The sequence below is a fragment of the Spermophilus citellus genome (genome assembly GCF_964194105.1).
Source record: "Spermophilus citellus genome assembly, chromosome: 15".
Classification (NCBI taxonomy): Eukaryota; Metazoa; Chordata; class Mammalia; order Rodentia; family Sciuridae; genus Spermophilus; species Spermophilus citellus.
In genome coordinates this window covers 70,504,716-70,521,147 of record NC_138195.1, presented here as the reverse complement: position 1 = coordinate 70,521,147, position 16,432 = coordinate 70,504,716, and the positions used below count along the sequence as shown (strand labels likewise).

The window sequence follows — 16,432 nt, the reverse complement described above, 5'->3', positions numbered from 1 at the left end:
CTTCTATCCAGAACACATGGAGAATTCTTACTATTCAACAATAAAGATAAATAAACTATAAACCATTAAAAAACAGGCAGTGAGTGGCTGAGGCTGTAGCTCAGTGGCAGAGCACTTGCCCGGCAAGTGTGAGGCACTGGGTTGGATCCTCAGCACCACATAAAAAATAAACAAAATAAAGGCACCCTGTCCAGCTATAACTGCAAAAAAAAAAAAAAAAAAAAAAAAAAAAAGGAAAGTGAGCCTGGCATAGTGGCACAGGCCGTAATCTCAGTGATTTTAAAAACTGAGGCAGGAAGATTGCAAGTTTGAGGCCAGCCTTAGCAACTTTGCAAGACCCTGTGTCAAAATTAAAAATAAAAAAAACTGGGAATGGAGTTTAGTGGTAAAGTACTCCAGGGTTCTATTCCTAAGTACCAAAGGAAAAAAAAAAGAAGCAACAAATCTGAATAGACATTTCTCCAAGCAAGCTGTATACATGGCCAAAAGGCATATTAAAAGATGCTCAGCACCATTAGTTGTCAGGAAAATGCAATTAAAACTACAATATTTCACTTCCCACTCCTTGACTATATAGTTTTAATAAAAAAGACAGATAATAATTGGGAAGAATGTGGAGAAACTAGAATCTTCAAACACTCTGGTGAGAATGTAAAATCATGCAGCACTCTGGCAGTTACTTAAAACACTGATCATAGAAACTGAGTTTGGTAGCATGTGCCTATAATCCCAGCATTTTAGGAGGCTGAGGCAGGAGGATTACAAGTTCAAGGCCAGCCTCAGCAACTTAGTGAGTTCCTATCTCAAAGTAAAAAATAGCTCAGTGGTAAAGATGGGCTCAATTCTCAGTGCTGCAAGACAAAACAAAACAAAACCCACATATGAAAAATCAAAAAGCTCACAAAAACAAAAAAAGTTGAACATAGAATTACCAAATGATCAGCAATTCTACTCTCAGTTATTTGCTTAAGATGTTTTCATTTGTAAGCATATTCACACAAAAACATATATACAAATGTTCATGGAAACATTATCCATAACAGAAAATAGAAACAATTCAAATGTCCATTTCATAAAATGGACACGTGATATATCCATATAGTCGAAAACTGTCCATCAATAGAAAGAACATGCATACCACAACATGGATTCACTTATCATTATGTTAGGTGAAAAAAACTAGTCAAAGACCACAGTGTATTTCATGTATAGGAAATGTTCAGAACAGGCAAATCTATACAGACATGTCTAGATCTTAAGGGAGTGAGGAGGGGAATGAGAATAGTGGGGGAATGGTGAGTGACTGCGAATGGGTATGGAATTTCTTTTCAGGTGCCAAAAATGTTCTAAAGTTAGGCTATGATTGTAATGGCATTCACTTCACAACTCTGGATATATTAAAAAGCATTATATACTTTTAAGTGGGTGAAATATATATTTTGTGTATTATATCTTTATAGAACTAGTAAGAAAAAAATGTTCCCTAGCTGGGCATGGTGATGCAAGCCTGTAATCCCAGCTAACAGGAGGCCAAGGCAGGATTATTGCAAGTTCAAGGCCAGCCTGGGCAATTTAGTGAGAGTCTATCTCAAAATTAAAAATTAAAAAAAGTAAAAAGGGATGGGGTTATAGTTCAGTGGTAGAGCACTCCTGGGTTCAATTAATAACAAGGGAAATAAATGGGGGTAGGGAGTAATACTTCTTATGAAATAACCTTCATTTGATGTATTCTGAAATGGGTTTAGCCACCTCTGAAAATAAATTAATGAACATAATAAAGCAAACAAAAACCATTCATACACAAACAATCTATATTATACTGGCATTTTTAATTTATAGACAATTAGAAGCAAGTCTTCTGTTGAACTTTTGTTTCAAAAGTATGGAAAGTACCACTTAGTAAAACTATTAATAAATTGTTTAATAAAATGACACCTGAGTAGGCCGACAGTTCTGAATTATTTCCTGCCATTTTCCATGTATCCTGGCAACCAAGTCTTTCACCTTAAAAATATCAAAGAGGAAAATGTATCAGATCAAAACATCCTAACCTACAATCCATTTACAACTTGATACAAAAGATCTTAGAGCTTTGACAGACCCACACTTGGTTTGATTTTTGTTAAGAGAAAACAAGTTCCTTATCTTTTAGAGGGGCTTTCAAATTATAGTGATCAACAAAATTTTCCTTTATCATCATTAACAAAAATATTGAATGCTTAGAGTTCAATTTTCCTATTAGTTATTAAAGATAATCCAGAAAAACATAAACCCTGCCTTCAAAGGAACTTACATTTTTGATTTGCTGGCTTTATAACAACTAAATAGAGAAACTAAGGGTGGACTGTGTTATAGGGCGCAAGGCTTTAGTTGTTCCCTATCTTATCACCTTCTATTTGAAAGACTCAAGACCACAAAAAACATCTGTCATTTGTTCCTTTCCACATTATCAGAAGACCCAAAATTCACCACTATTCTTCTCCATGTTTTTACAAAGTGCTATGAATCCCCTTCAAATACCTGGTATATTCCTATGTTTAGAGGTTTAGCAAAATTCTGCCCCACTAGAGATTCTTGATTAGCTCTTGCCATAACTGCTTGAGAAAAATGTTTTAAACAAGGAATTTTACACTGCCCGAAGTAAATTACAACTTCTGCTTTGTTCCCTATCTATAGTTCAGCAAATTAAGCATCGCCAAAATAAGTTTTCTAGTAGAGGCTTTTGGAGAGGCTTGCAACTCACCAATTTCAGTAGGACCACCTTCTGAAACAATTTCCACAAACCACTGTTGTCAATTCCACTGTAAATAAGAGAAGCCTTGGTACTAATCTATGCTAGACCCTTGGTTTTAAGAAACATAAAGAATGTCTGTAATCTCAGTGATTTGGGAGGCTGAGGCAGGAGGTGGTCCATGGTAAGCATGTCTGTCAGTAGTGGTCACAACCACCAAGTTCAGAATGTGCTTTGAGATGTAGGGCTTCCCTTCTAAGGCACAGAGTTATCCCATATGTGTATCTGGAAATCTGAAATGTGTTCTAATTTCTACAATTATATTTCTGTACTTAACTTCAATGCACTAAAGTAAATATATACTATATCCAAATGTGTATTAACCAAATGACTAGCCTTTACAGCTAATTAATGTGAGAGATAAAAATTACAATGCTGAGAGACAATGACAAGCCAAACACCAGAGGAACAAAAGAATCCACTTTACATTACAAAAACTAAAAGATGATTTGGAAATTAAAACATTCTTTTAAGTTTTAAAAAAGCATTATTTAATTTTGTTTCAGGAAAAACTCACATAATTAATACTAAAGTTGCTTTCCTACCCTATGGTTCATAAATTTGTTTTTTCTACTATCTTTAAGTATACAAAAACCTTTGAAGAAAAAAAACAAAACAAAAAAACTAGCAGGCTTGAATCATTTCCATTCTACAGCTCAGAATAGGTGACCCAGAGATTTGAAGGGTCAAATGAAATATTCAAAGAATAATAGTTGCCTAGTTGGGTGTAATGCCTGTAATCCCATGACTTGGGAGGCTGAGGCAGGAGGAATGCAAGTTCAAAGCCAGTCTCAGCAATTTAGCAAGGCCCTAAGCAACTTAATGAGACCCTGTCTCAAAAAATAAAATGGGCTGGGGATGTGGCTCAGTGGTTAAGTGCCCCTGGGTTCAATCCCTAATATCAAAAACAACAACAAAAAAACTCAGCTAACCTTATTTCTTCTTTAAACAAGTTTTCAACCATTATAAATTTTTTTTTTAGATTTTTTAAAAATTTGTTTTAATAGTTACACATGACAATACAATGATCTTGACATATTTAAATCAAATGGGGCATTATAAAATTTTATAGCCACTATTTTTTAGTTATATCTTTATTTAAACAATGGTTCAATCCTTGATACTTTGACACTATCTTAAGCATAAGGGCTTTAATATGTACTATGGGAAAAAAACTAAGAAATTCCACTAGAAAGAATTTTTTCTCTTTTGGTATCTGGAGTTTCAGAATAAAAAACAAAATGTATTTGCTTTTGAGATTTTTTTCTCTGTCAATCTAGCTAGAAAAGTACTTAGCAGAAGATGATTTGTTATTAAGAAAGTCTTGGGCTGGGGTTGTAGCTCAGTGGTAGAGTGCTTGCCTTGAATGTGTGAGACACTGGGTTTGATCCTTAGCACCACACAAAAATAAAGGTATTGTGTCCATCTACAGCTAAAAAAAAAAAAAATCTAAAAAAGAAATAAAAGAGAAGAATCCTTTATTTATTTATTTTGTAGTGTTGTGAATCTAGAGCCTTCGAATGCTAGGCAAGCGCTCTACCAGAGCATTAAATAAATCCCCTTCCCTTTTTATTGAGGCAGGGCCTTACTAAGTTGCCAAGGCTAACCTCAAACTTGTGATCCTCCTGCCTCAGCCTCCTGAATGACTGGTATTACAGGTGTGCACCACCATGCCCACCACCTATTACTCTTTTTTTCTAAAAGAGAAGCTTATGTGGTTTTCTTCCTTAAATTTTCTTTCTTTTTTTGATCCTTAGCACCACACAAAAATAAAGGTATTGTGTCCATCTACAACTAAAAAAAAAAAAAAAAAAAAAAAAAAAAAAATATTTTTTAAAAAAAGAGAAGAATCTTTTATTTATTTATTTTGTAGTGTTGGGAATCTAGGGCCTTAAATTTATAAAAATCTTTGTTTGGATTGAACCCCGGGGAACTTTACCACTGAGCTACATCCCCAGTCCTTTTCATTTTTTTATTTTGAGGTAGGGCCTTACTAAATTGCTGAGGCTGGCCTCGAACTTACAATCCTTCTGCTTCAGGATCCCAAATTCCTGGGTGTGTGTCACCATGCTTGGCTTCTGCTTTTAAATATTAATGTAACCAAGACTTAACACAACAACTAATTAAAAAAAAAAAAAACCACTTACCTTAGTTCTGTAAAAAAGTCTTGCATCTTCCCTAATATCACATTTAACATGCTTTTCCAAAGCCCCACAGAGTAGCACGAAGTGCTTCTGTACAAGACAAAACAAGTTCAAGGGATGAAAACAATTCTTAAGCATTACAAATTAATAAAGAATTAGGTAATTAGAACAATTAAGTTATTTAAAAAAAAAATCTATCATTCTCCAGTTAGCAATTTCTGATGTTAATCATCCAACATAATATCAGTCCTATCAGTGTTACTTCCATGATAACAGGATGGTTGTGGTCTATTGCTTGTTAAATGTAAAAATATACACAATCCACGACTGATGGTGCACACTTGTAATCCCAGTTACTTGGGAGACTGAGGTAGGAGGATCATGAATTTGAGGCCAGCCTAATCAACTTAAATTAAAATAAAAGGAGGACTGGGAATGTAGCTCAGTGGTAAAGCACCCCAGGTTCAATCCCCAGTATCAAAACTGTAATATGTGGATATAATTTGGAAATTAAACCCACTCCTAAAGTGGCATGGCTTAACATCAGTTTAGTGTTGAAGGCAAATATTATTTCTTTTTCTTTTTATTTTTTAGGTACTGGCAACTAAACCTAGGGGTGCTTAACCACTGAGCCACATCCCCAGCCCTTTTTTGTTGTATTGAGAGACAGGGTCTCACTGAGTTGCTGAAGGTGGCTTTGAACTCAACAATCCTCCTGCTTCAGCCTCCTGATCTGCTGGTATTATAGACATGCATCACCATGCCCAGCCAAATGTTATTTCTTTAAAAAGAATAGAAAGAAAAAAGAAATGTGAAAAGAGATGAGAAGAAATGAGCTAAAAGCTGCCCAAATGATATCTGGTGACCTTGGTTATGAATATATTATACTGTTGCCAAGTTATGATGGGTAAACTGTACTCCAACCAACTGAACTAACATTTGTTGACAAATTAATTCTTGTTGATATGATATGTTTGCAGGTTACTATCACTCCCCTCTTTTCAGTTAACCTTTATTAAGTATTCTCCTAACTAAAGCATGCTCATTCATTTTAGCAATAGTTACACCTTTTAAAACACAACCATTAAACATTACCTACCCGTTGTCCAGAAGAAAAAGAATGAGAACAACTAACTTCACCAACTAAATGAAGAAGAATGTAGGTCAGGTAATATGCCTGTTAGAGAAATAAATAAAATTAATACCTAGGAATTAGCTAGCACTGATGTCACTCACAATTTACCCATTAAGAAAGTGTTTTGGGAGGATAAAGAATTTAATCCAGCTAGTAAGAAAGAAAAAGACACGCATTTAAATTAGGCCTTTTAAAGATTTCTAACTCAAGTGCATCCTTCACAACTACCCTAGTACAGAGCTACAAAAAATTCCTTCCAGTTTTACATTATCAACAACCATCCTTTTACCTAAATTCTTAGCTCAAGTTTACTGAGTTATGTCACGACAGTAATTAAAAGAAAAAAAAAAATCACTTTATGCACTTATGTACTCTTTAAGATTCTAGATACCTGCTTTTCAAGTTCTAAATGAAGACTGTCATCAATAGTGCCATTTGGTTGTTCAGCCCTTTTCTTTAAGACCATTTTCTTCAACAAATCAGAAGGCTTCATTTGCACAAGATATCGATGCAGGACGGATATCTATCAAAAGAAAAAGGAGAGAATGAATAATGCTAAGCAATACAGTTGTTTAGGCTACTTTTCCCTAGTGTTCCCCACTGTTCATTTTGCCTTCTCTAATTTGTCCTCTTTAGCTTTTTTTTTAATAGTCCAGTGATATTCATTTCCTCTTTACTTAAAAGTCCTCAAATACTTAAAATGAGATTTTAAGTTAAAGATTTAGTACTTATAAATAAGGATAAATGTTTAGAAGGCCAAATAACAGAAATAACAAATTTCTTTGTGAAATTATTTGAAAAACAGTGAAGTTCAATTTCTTAGTGGATAGAAATCACTAAATTCTGAAAAGAATCATTATAAAGAGTTAAAAAAAATCTAGACGGTGTAATTCAAATATGAATTAGTGAATCTCAGGATTTACTATTATTATTACTTTTAAATTCAGATTTTTTTAATATCTTTATTTTATTTATTTATTTTATGTGGTGCTGAGGATCGAACCCAAGTACCTCGCACATGTTAGGTGAGTGCTCTGCCACTGGGCCATAACCCCAGCCCCAGGACTTATTTTTATGTTCTTTTTTACATGGGTGATAAAGGAAAAAGTTGCAACAAACAAAATTAAGAACCTGATAGAGTATCTTATACTAACTGCATTCAAACAAGAACCCTTTATTTTTAATTTATCTTTTTTTTTTAATAGTAGCACTATGTGCCAATAATAGGTTCTCTTTTATGTTTTTTTTTTAATCGGTGCACTATAATTACACATAACAGTGGGATTTATTGCGACATAATTCTACTTGCAAATTACTTTGATCAATCTCATTCCCTGGTGCCTCCCCCTTTCCTTCCTCTCATCCCCCACCCCCCAAATTCCTTCTTCTAGTCTAATGGTCTCCCTTCTATTATTATTTTAACGAGTGCATTATAAACATACATAAAAGTGGGATTCCCTACTGCTATATCTGTACATGGACATAACATAATTTGGTCAATTTTATTCTCCAGTACCTCTTGCATTCCTTCCTCCTTCCCTCTTGATCCCCTTCCTTTGCTCTATTAGTCTCCTGTTAAGGAACTGGATCTTGTTAGGCAAGTACCATGCTAAAGATTACATGAATAGTAACATGACTAAGGGTTTTTGACTTAGGAGTCAATTTCACTACACTTCACTACCATTACCACATTAAAAAAGAAAAAAGTAGTACTTATACCTGCAGATTATTGGCATTTGGGACATCTTCATGTTTCTCATCCAAAAGCTTTGAAATTATCACTAGACTGAGGCACTGTCTGAGTTGCCTGAAATTAGAATTTTTAAGTATTTAGAAAGCTGGGCTGGCGACACAGCTCAGTTGGTGAAGTACTTGTCTCATATGTACAAGGCCCCTGGTTCAATCCCCAGCACCACAAAAACAACAACAATAACATTTTAATCAATATCACTTGAGAAACAAATGAATGGGCCAAAAGTTGTTCTAGTTCTAACTGTAAATATAAGCAATGTCTCAAGAGAAGGCTATATAATTCATTCATTTTTTTTTTTAAAGGGCAGCTTTCCCAAGCTACTCTTTTTTTGAGAGAGAGGAGAGAGAGAGAATTTCAATATTTATTTTTCAGTTATTGGCGGACACAACATCTTTGTACGTGGTGCTGAGGATCGAACCTGGGCCGCACGCACACCAGGCGAGCGCGCTACCGCTTGAGCCACATCCCCAGCCCTATAATTCATTCATGTTGTAAAAAAAAATTCTTAGTTGTAGTTGGACACAATATCTTTGTTTATTTTTATGTGGTGCTGAAGATGGAACCCAGTGCCTCACATATGTAAGGCAAGTGCTCTACTACTGAGCCCCAGCCCCAGCCCTAATTCATTCATTTTTACAGTATTCTTCATCTATTATCAGCTAAACTAAAACTCAAAAGTATCACAGTAAGGTTCAGTGCTGCATTCCTATAATCCCAGCTACTCAGAAGGCTAAGGCAGGAGGATCACAAGTGTGAGGCCAGCCTAGGCAACAAAAAAGTGGCTGGAGATGTAGCACAGTGGTAATGGTGGTAGGAGAGGGGTACATAGGAGGAGGATTACAGAATGACTTGAATTAAAAATGAGAATCAGCTGGATGTGGTGGTATATACCAGTAATTCCAGCAACATGGGAGGCTGAGGCAGGAAGATCACAAATTTGAGGCCAGCCTTGGCAATTTACCAAGACCCTACGCAACTTATCAAGACTCTATCTCAAAATAAAAAATACAAAGGGCTGGAGATGTAGCTCAAGTACTCCTGGGTTCAATCCCCAATATAAAAAAAAAAACAATCAAAATCAGGTTATAAATGCTTTTACCCTCAACTGAATATGATTAACAATTGGCTCTTATGTAACATTCAAAGAATGGTGATTGAAAATAAAGGACCCAAAAGTATTTCATTATAAACATAAAATTTCTTAATGTTTCATTCTCACTTTTCAATACCTTCCACGTGATGTCCAGTTAGGGACTAGCTGTACCAACCACAGAAGATTATGAGGATGGCTGGAGAGTTCATTTATGCCCAGACAGAGTTCAGGTACCTGAGAAAAAAGAAATGTGCAAGATTTTTTTCCGAACAGAACAGCAGATAATCAAATCTACATCCCTTCCTATTCTAATGGAAGCACTAACAAAATAGAATGCTCAATTTTTGAAAATGCATGCAATCTAGAACCTGCTGAAAGGCATACAACACAGATTCTGTACTATCATAAACCAAATGTATTCATCAGAAATTCACTTGGCTTTCATATTTTGTCATAACATATCTTTAAACAGTCCTTATTGGAAGAATACAGCAATCTAAACACAAATGCCAGTTTCCAAATGTGTATAATGAGAACTGTACAAAATCATATATGCTTTTTGACCTGGAATTTCTTGCACTTTAGGGATCTTACTCCAGCATTTCATTTTATCTATTTGTTTGGTGGTGGTAGGGTGAGGTGGGGGCTTAATGGGAAACTGAACACAGGGGCATTACCACTGAGTTACATCCTCAGCCCTTTTTATTTCTTGAGACAGGTTCTTGCTAAATTGTTTAGGGCCTCACTGAGTTGCTGTGGCTGGCCTTGAACTTGCAATCCTCTAATCTCAACCTCCCAAGTCACTAGGATTATAGGCGTGCACCACCATGCCCAGCTTCAAGTATTTTTGAAAGCCTAACAGTTGCCAGGTACAGTGGCATACACAGCTTGGGAGGCTGAGGCAGGAGGACTGCAAGTTCAAAGCCAGCCTCAGTAACTTAGCAAGGCCCTAAGCAACTTAGCAGGACCCTGCCTCAAAAAAAAAAAAAAAAGAAAAGAGCTGGGGATATGGCTCCGTGGTGAAGCACCCCTGGGTTCAATCCCAGGTACCAAAGGGGAAGAAAAAAACCTAATAGTTGGTTCAGAATAATCTTATAAGTAGGGGAATTGTGGGGTGGGAGTAACAGTAAACAAGATTGATTGTGTTTTGATAATTTTTGAAGCTGGCTAGTAGCTACTTAAGAGTTTATTACACTCTCCCTACTATTGTGTTTTTAATTTTCCATAAAAAGTGGTGGAAAAATTTAAAAGTTCTATATAAAAATTGTACATGGCTACTTCACATGGCTACTCAAGTTCAACTTCAATTCTAGCCTTAAGTATGAATTATTCCCTAATTTTACTTAGGTCTCTTTGCTCAAAGGTCACTTCAGAAAGGTCTTCCCCTGACTGCCTCATATGAAATAACCTGGCATCCATATCTTTCTACTCTCTCGACCCACGTCTTGCTTTTAATTTGCAACACTTAATTACAACCTGATATGTTATTTCAATCTATCTTTACTTATCATTTAACTCTGAGTAGGATGAAAACTTCATGAAGGCAAGGGCATTGTCTTTTCCACAGCTGGGTTTCTAGCACCTATCATATGAATACCTGTCCATAGTAAATCCTCAATAAATACATCTCTGTTGAATGAATAGCTGCAGTTTTAGAAAATAAATATTTTAAATTTATATAATACAGGTTCCAGGAAACATAGCCCCTTCCACAGTCTCTTTTCCACTTGTTAAAGATTTTAACTGAGCTTAGGAACAATTTTAATTCTGTATGCACTGTGAAAGTCAAATTGTGATGCTATTTAAAAGACCAATACTCAAGTTTTAAGTAATGTTACCTTTGTGTTCCAATCTCTGATATTCTTCATCAGGTTTATCAGGAGGCTCTGAAAGTCAACTAGAGGAATCTGTTTCAGCTGTTTTTCCAAACTCATTTTAAACAACATCAAAATCAGCAACATTATTTCACGGTCTTGGTAACCTTCTGGATGTATGGATGTACACAAGCCTAGAAACTTTTTGACACAAATGCAGACAAAGCAACTTAAGAAGGTTTATTTTACTTGATGAATTTTAATTGTAAAATCTTTTTAGCAAAAGAGAAATCTACATAAAACAAGTATCAGATATCCAGAAAAGGGGGCCCAGAAATGCTCTTCTTGCTAATAAGCTGAATTAAATGGTAAATATTTTTTCTTTCAAGATTCTGTTAATGGGGGCTGGGGATGTGGCTCAAGCAGTAGTGTGTTCGCCTGGCATACTTGCAGCCCGGTTCGATCCTCAGCACCACATACAAACAAAGATGTTGTATCTGCCGAAAACTAAAAAATAAATATTAAAAAATTCTCTCTCTCTCTCTAAAAAAAGATTTAAAGATTTTAAAGATTCTGTTAATGGTTCAGTATCACTGATTTGACATTTGATTCAGCCATGAAAATGTTTTACAGTTATTATTATTATTTTTTTGGTGCTGGGGATTGAACTCAGGGGCACTTGACCACTGAGCCACCACCTCCCCAGCCCGTTTTGTATTTTATTTAGAGACAGGGTCTCACTGAGTTGCTCAGCACCTCGCTTTTGCTAAGGCTGGCTTTGAACTTGCAATCCTCTTGCCTTAGTCTCCCAAGCCACTGGGATTATAAGTATGTGCCACCATGCCCAGCTAACAGTTATTATTCTTGATCACTAAATTATACTGAGATACTTTTGTCTTTACATACCCCAATTCCAAAAAGGAATTGGTCTCAAAACTACTTTAATGATGTAACACTGACCTAAAGTTCCCTTCTGCTCTTAATATTTAAACAAAAATAAAAACAGCAAAAACCCACCTTCAATAAAAGATTAATTATTGCTAAGAAATTTTATTAGGTAAGAAACTATTTTTGGGCTGGGGATGTGGCTCAAGCGGTAGCGCGCTTGCCTGGCATGCGTGCGGCCGGGGTTCGATCCTCAGCACCACATACAAACAGAGATGTTGTGTCTGCCGAAAACTAAAAAATAAATGTTAAAATTCTCTCTCTCTCTCTTTCTAAAAAAAAAAAGAAAAAAGAAACTATTTTTTTTCCTTTCTCTTTTCTTTTGGTTACTATTAACCATCTAGCTCTGTCTGCTAAGGACACATACACACACAAACTCTTTTTCCTACCTTAACCACATTTAAAATGTTGGTTTCAGGAAGAGTTGAAAAAATTGGCTTATAAGATGAATCTTCACTTCCTTTCTCCCCCAATGTTGTCTGTGTTTCAGAACTGTTGAGAAGTGAATAAAGTAATGTGAAATTAGGCAGAAAAATGATTACTCATTTTAAGAAATACTGAACACTACTTAAAAAAAAAAAGTTGTTCAAGATGCCCAGTTTAACTTTTTTTCTTTTTTCTTAAAATTACACTCTAGTGAGAAATAATTCACATACAGTAAAAGGAATGTACCTACTTAAAGTTTTGATGAGTGTGTATACTAATATAATCATCATTCAAATCAAGAAATAGAACATTTCTATGATTCCCCAAGGTCCCTTCATGCCAGAAACAAGTCAATCTGCTATTTCCCACTGGTAGCAAACACCAATCTGAGTTCCATCTCTGCATTAGTTTTCCTTTAAACCAGTTACTTTTTACTAGGTACTATCCTCAATGCTCTTGGTGTCAGAAAGCTATGTAAGGAGGTGGCTTTGATGCCAAATTTTAAATGCCTAAAGAAACTGCCACAGTGATATGAAGAAATAATTCTTAACACTTTCCAATTTGGGTTGAAGTTGTCAGTAAAGGTTCATGGAAGAGGAGATGCATGAACTTGGTTTTTGAAAGATATTTTTAATTTTTTGAAAAAATATGTATTCATATGTTTAAAAAAATCAAAACATATCAAGGCACAGTACTCTGTGAAAAATGTTCTCCCAACCTAGCTCCCTTTCACCACCCATTTGCTCAATTACTATTAGTGTTAGTCCCTTCCTTCCAGAAGCATTTTTTATTAACAAGAATGAGTTAGGCAGGAGTGGGCATGCCAGTTAATACTCAGGCAGCTGAGGCAGGAGAACTGCAAACTTAAGGCCAGAATGAATAATTTAGGGAGACCTTGTCTCAAAAGGAAAAGGGCTAGATGCGTAGTTCCATGGTATGGCACTTCCCTAGCAAGCCTGAGGCTCTGGGTTCAATCCCCAGAACTGTGCGCACGCATGCACACACACACACACACAAATAAGAATATATATCCTCTTGCAGTGTAAGAAATACATCTGGTCTTTGAACCCAGGCACAGAACTCCTAAAACCCTCAGAATTTCTGACAGGGGTAAAAAGAACCTCTTTTGTTAAATCTCCTTCAACTATAACTGAGTTCATGCTAATGAGGTGACTACTATAGGATGGGGTCTACTGCCAACCTGTGATGAGAGGGTTAAAACTTTGAGCCCACCCAGAGGGGCCAGAGATCAGGTTAATTATCAAGTGGCCACTGCTTTAGTCAATCATCTTTATGTAATAGAAACTCCATAAAACCCCTAAAGTTTGGAAATCTTCTGACAGATGATGGGAGGGGTGGTAGACTTGGACGGCATGGGATGTTCCAGGCATACTCTCCTCAAGCCTTGTCCTAGGCTTCTCTTCCATTTGGCTGTTCCTGAGTTGTATCATTTACAATAAATTGGTAATAGTAAATAAACTGTTTTCCCAAGTTTTGTGAGCTATTCAATAATTTTATTGAACCTAAAGTGGGGACTATAGGACTTCCCAATTTATAGCTCACTGGTCAGAAGTATAGGAGATCCAGATTTGTGACTGGCATAAGTGGGGACAGTCTTGTGGGCCTGAGCCTTTCACGGGAGTCCACACTAACTCTGCTCCAGAATCAAATTAAACCATAGGACACCTGGCTGGGGTCTACAGAAAACTGGAGACTTACAATGTGTGGAAAACCCATACAACTAGTGTCAGAAATGTTTTCTGGTACTGAGTATTGAACCAGGGATGCATTACCACTGAGCTACATCCCTAGTCCTTTTCACTTTATTTATTCATTTTTTGTGGTATTAGGGATTTAATCCAGGGGCACTCTACCATTGAGCTATATTTCCATCCCTTTTTATTTTGAGACAGGGTTTCCTTAAGTTGCTGAGGCTGGCCTCAAATTTGCAATTCTCCTGCTTCAGCCTCCCCAGTAACTGTGACTATAGACATGTACCACCACACCGGGAAAAAAACTTTCTTTCTCTCTCTCTCTTTTTTTTGGTACTGGGATTAAACCTAGGGCACTTAACTACTGAACCACATCTGTAGCCCTTTTTATTTTTTATTTTGAGGCAGGGTCTCACTAAATTGCTTAGTCTTGCTAAGATGCTGAGGCTGGCCTTGAATTTGCAATACTCCTGCTTCAGCCAGTGATGGGATTACAGAAGTATACCACTGCACCTGGCAATAACTTTCTTATTCTTTTTTTTTTTTTAAAAAGTTTTAAGTGGACACAATATCTGTATTTTACATTTCTTATGTGGTGCTGAGGATCAAACCCAGTGCCTCGTGCATGCTAGGCGAGCACTCTACCATTGAGCCACAACTCCAGGCCCAATTTTCTTATTCTTAAAAATAGCAGTTTAGGCTAATGTGGTGGCACTTATATATAATCCCAGTGACTTGGGAGGCTGAGGCAGGAGGATTGCAAATTTGTACAATATTAGTGTCAGCAACTTAGCTAGACCCTCAGTAACTTAGCAGGACCATATCTCAAATAAAAAAAAATAAAAATGATTGGGGAATATAGTTCAGTGACAAAGTGCTCCTGGGTTCAATTCCATTTACAAAACAAAAGGAAACAGAGCAAAACCCTACTTAGAAGTCCCTTGCGCCCCTTCCTAGCTGTATAAACCTGGGGCAAGTTAACTTTAACCTTAATATTAACCTTTCTGTACCCCACTTACTCAAAATGGGAATGAAATACTATAAATATTTGCAGTTACTATTAAGTGAGATATTATGTTCAGACCTTAGAATAACGTATGGCATATAGCAAAAACCACGTAAGGGCTAAAAACTATGATGTGGAGGGAAAAGGAGTAGACCAATTAGCTTAGAACAAAAGTCTGAGAGCAAAACAGAAAATAGGTCAGAGTAAAATTGCAAAATCTTAAATATGGGATGCGAAAAGGAGAGAAAATTGTTTCTAACAGTGAAACTAATATCTTGGAGGTAGAAAGATGGTAGAGAATAGGAAATTTCACCAGGCTAGGCATGAAAAAGAAAATCTGAATTAGAAAACTGATACTGGGAATAAAAAGGAAGAAATAGTTATGAGATAAGGAGGAGGAGGAACAACACAGGAATGTGAGAATTGAACTGAAACAAATTTGGATGTACTTAGTACTCAAAGTCTGTGTATAGGAATAGGTACAAAGGAAATACAAGCTACATGGTCAAGCAGATGACAGTGATGGTCAAGAAAAGAAATGTACCAGTATCCCTGATATATCCCTGAGTATCTAATAATCTACAAACATTTTTAGAACTTCCTATAATGAATACTTATACACAAGCAAAACTATATGTTTTGTGTGAGTTCTGATTCAAAAGAAGAGTGAGCTATGATCATATGTCAACAGGATTCAGACTCATTCTCATGTTATTAAACATACATTTCATTACATTGCTGTCATTTCTATGCCACTCTTTTACTGACCTGTTCCCAATCTTTACTCAGTGAAGCAACAGTGCTACAGCCACAACTTCCCTGTCCAATCATTAAACCTAAATGATGCAACTTTTCAATTTTAAGTAACTAATAAAACATTGTTTGATTTTGCCAAATATTATTTGCATTATTATGTATTGAAGGAATCACTATGTATCTTTAATTTGTTGTTTATTTCAACTACTGTATATACTTTCAACAGTTAAGAAAAACTCAAATCTATTGCATACAACATAAAAAATTACCACAGAGTTCATTAAAATGTTAACTAATAAAGTAGTTGGTATTTTAAATGTTTATATTATGCAGAAATATAAGGTAAATTTTTTATTATAGATGTTTAAGAGTATTCTAGTTATACGTGGGAGAAATGTGGGGTTTTTGCATGGGCTGCAAAGGCATTAAGTTTTTTATTTAAAGTGATGAAACAGGGGCTGGGGGTGTAGTTCAGTAGTAGAACACTTGCCTAGCATGTGTGAGACCCTGGGTTCAATCCCTAGCATCACAAAGGGGGGTAAAAGTGGAGTATAACCTCCATTTAAAAATTTGCTATCCAACATATATTCAGATATAAATGACATCTGAGGATGCAAGATGAAAAAAGAACCTGAGAAATGAAGAATTTTTTGGACATGCCAAATTATAATAGTTTGCATTTTTCTCTTAAGTGAAACTGAATATATTTTCTTTTTCTTTCTTTCTTTTTAAAATTATTTTTTAGTTGTAGTTGGACACAATATCTTTATTATTTTATTTATTTTTATGTGGTGCTGAGGATCGAACCCAGGCCTTTGCATGAATATATTTTCATAATATTTAAGAATTGTTCTTAT

General features: G+C 35.8%; 1 protein-coding gene across 3 annotated transcripts in view; it reads right to left on the bottom strand.

Annotated features, from left to right (window-relative positions):
* Positions 1-16,432, bottom strand: part of SLF2 (SMC5-SMC6 complex localization factor 2) — a 52,641-nt gene that overhangs the window by 8,401 nt on the left and 27,808 nt on the right. For all 3 annotated transcript variants that reach the window (XR_014018920.1, XM_081267382.1, XM_081267383.1), the window contains exons 12-19: positions 12,065-12,167; positions 10,755-10,931; positions 9,053-9,150; positions 7,790-7,877; positions 6,462-6,593; positions 6,035-6,112; positions 4,939-5,025; positions 1,936-2,004 (exon numbers count right to left, since the gene is read on the bottom strand). Coding sequence is in view for 2 of the 3 variants with exons in the window: in XM_081267382.1 (XP_081123508.1) it covers positions 1,936-2,004; positions 4,939-5,025; positions 6,035-6,112; positions 6,462-6,593; positions 7,790-7,877; positions 9,053-9,150; positions 10,755-10,931; positions 12,065-12,167 (832 nt within the window). In the remaining variant the exon portion in view is untranslated. The remainder of the gene's footprint in view (positions 1-1,935; positions 2,005-4,938; positions 5,026-6,034; positions 6,113-6,461; positions 6,594-7,789; positions 7,878-9,052; positions 9,151-10,754; positions 10,932-12,064; positions 12,168-16,432) is intronic.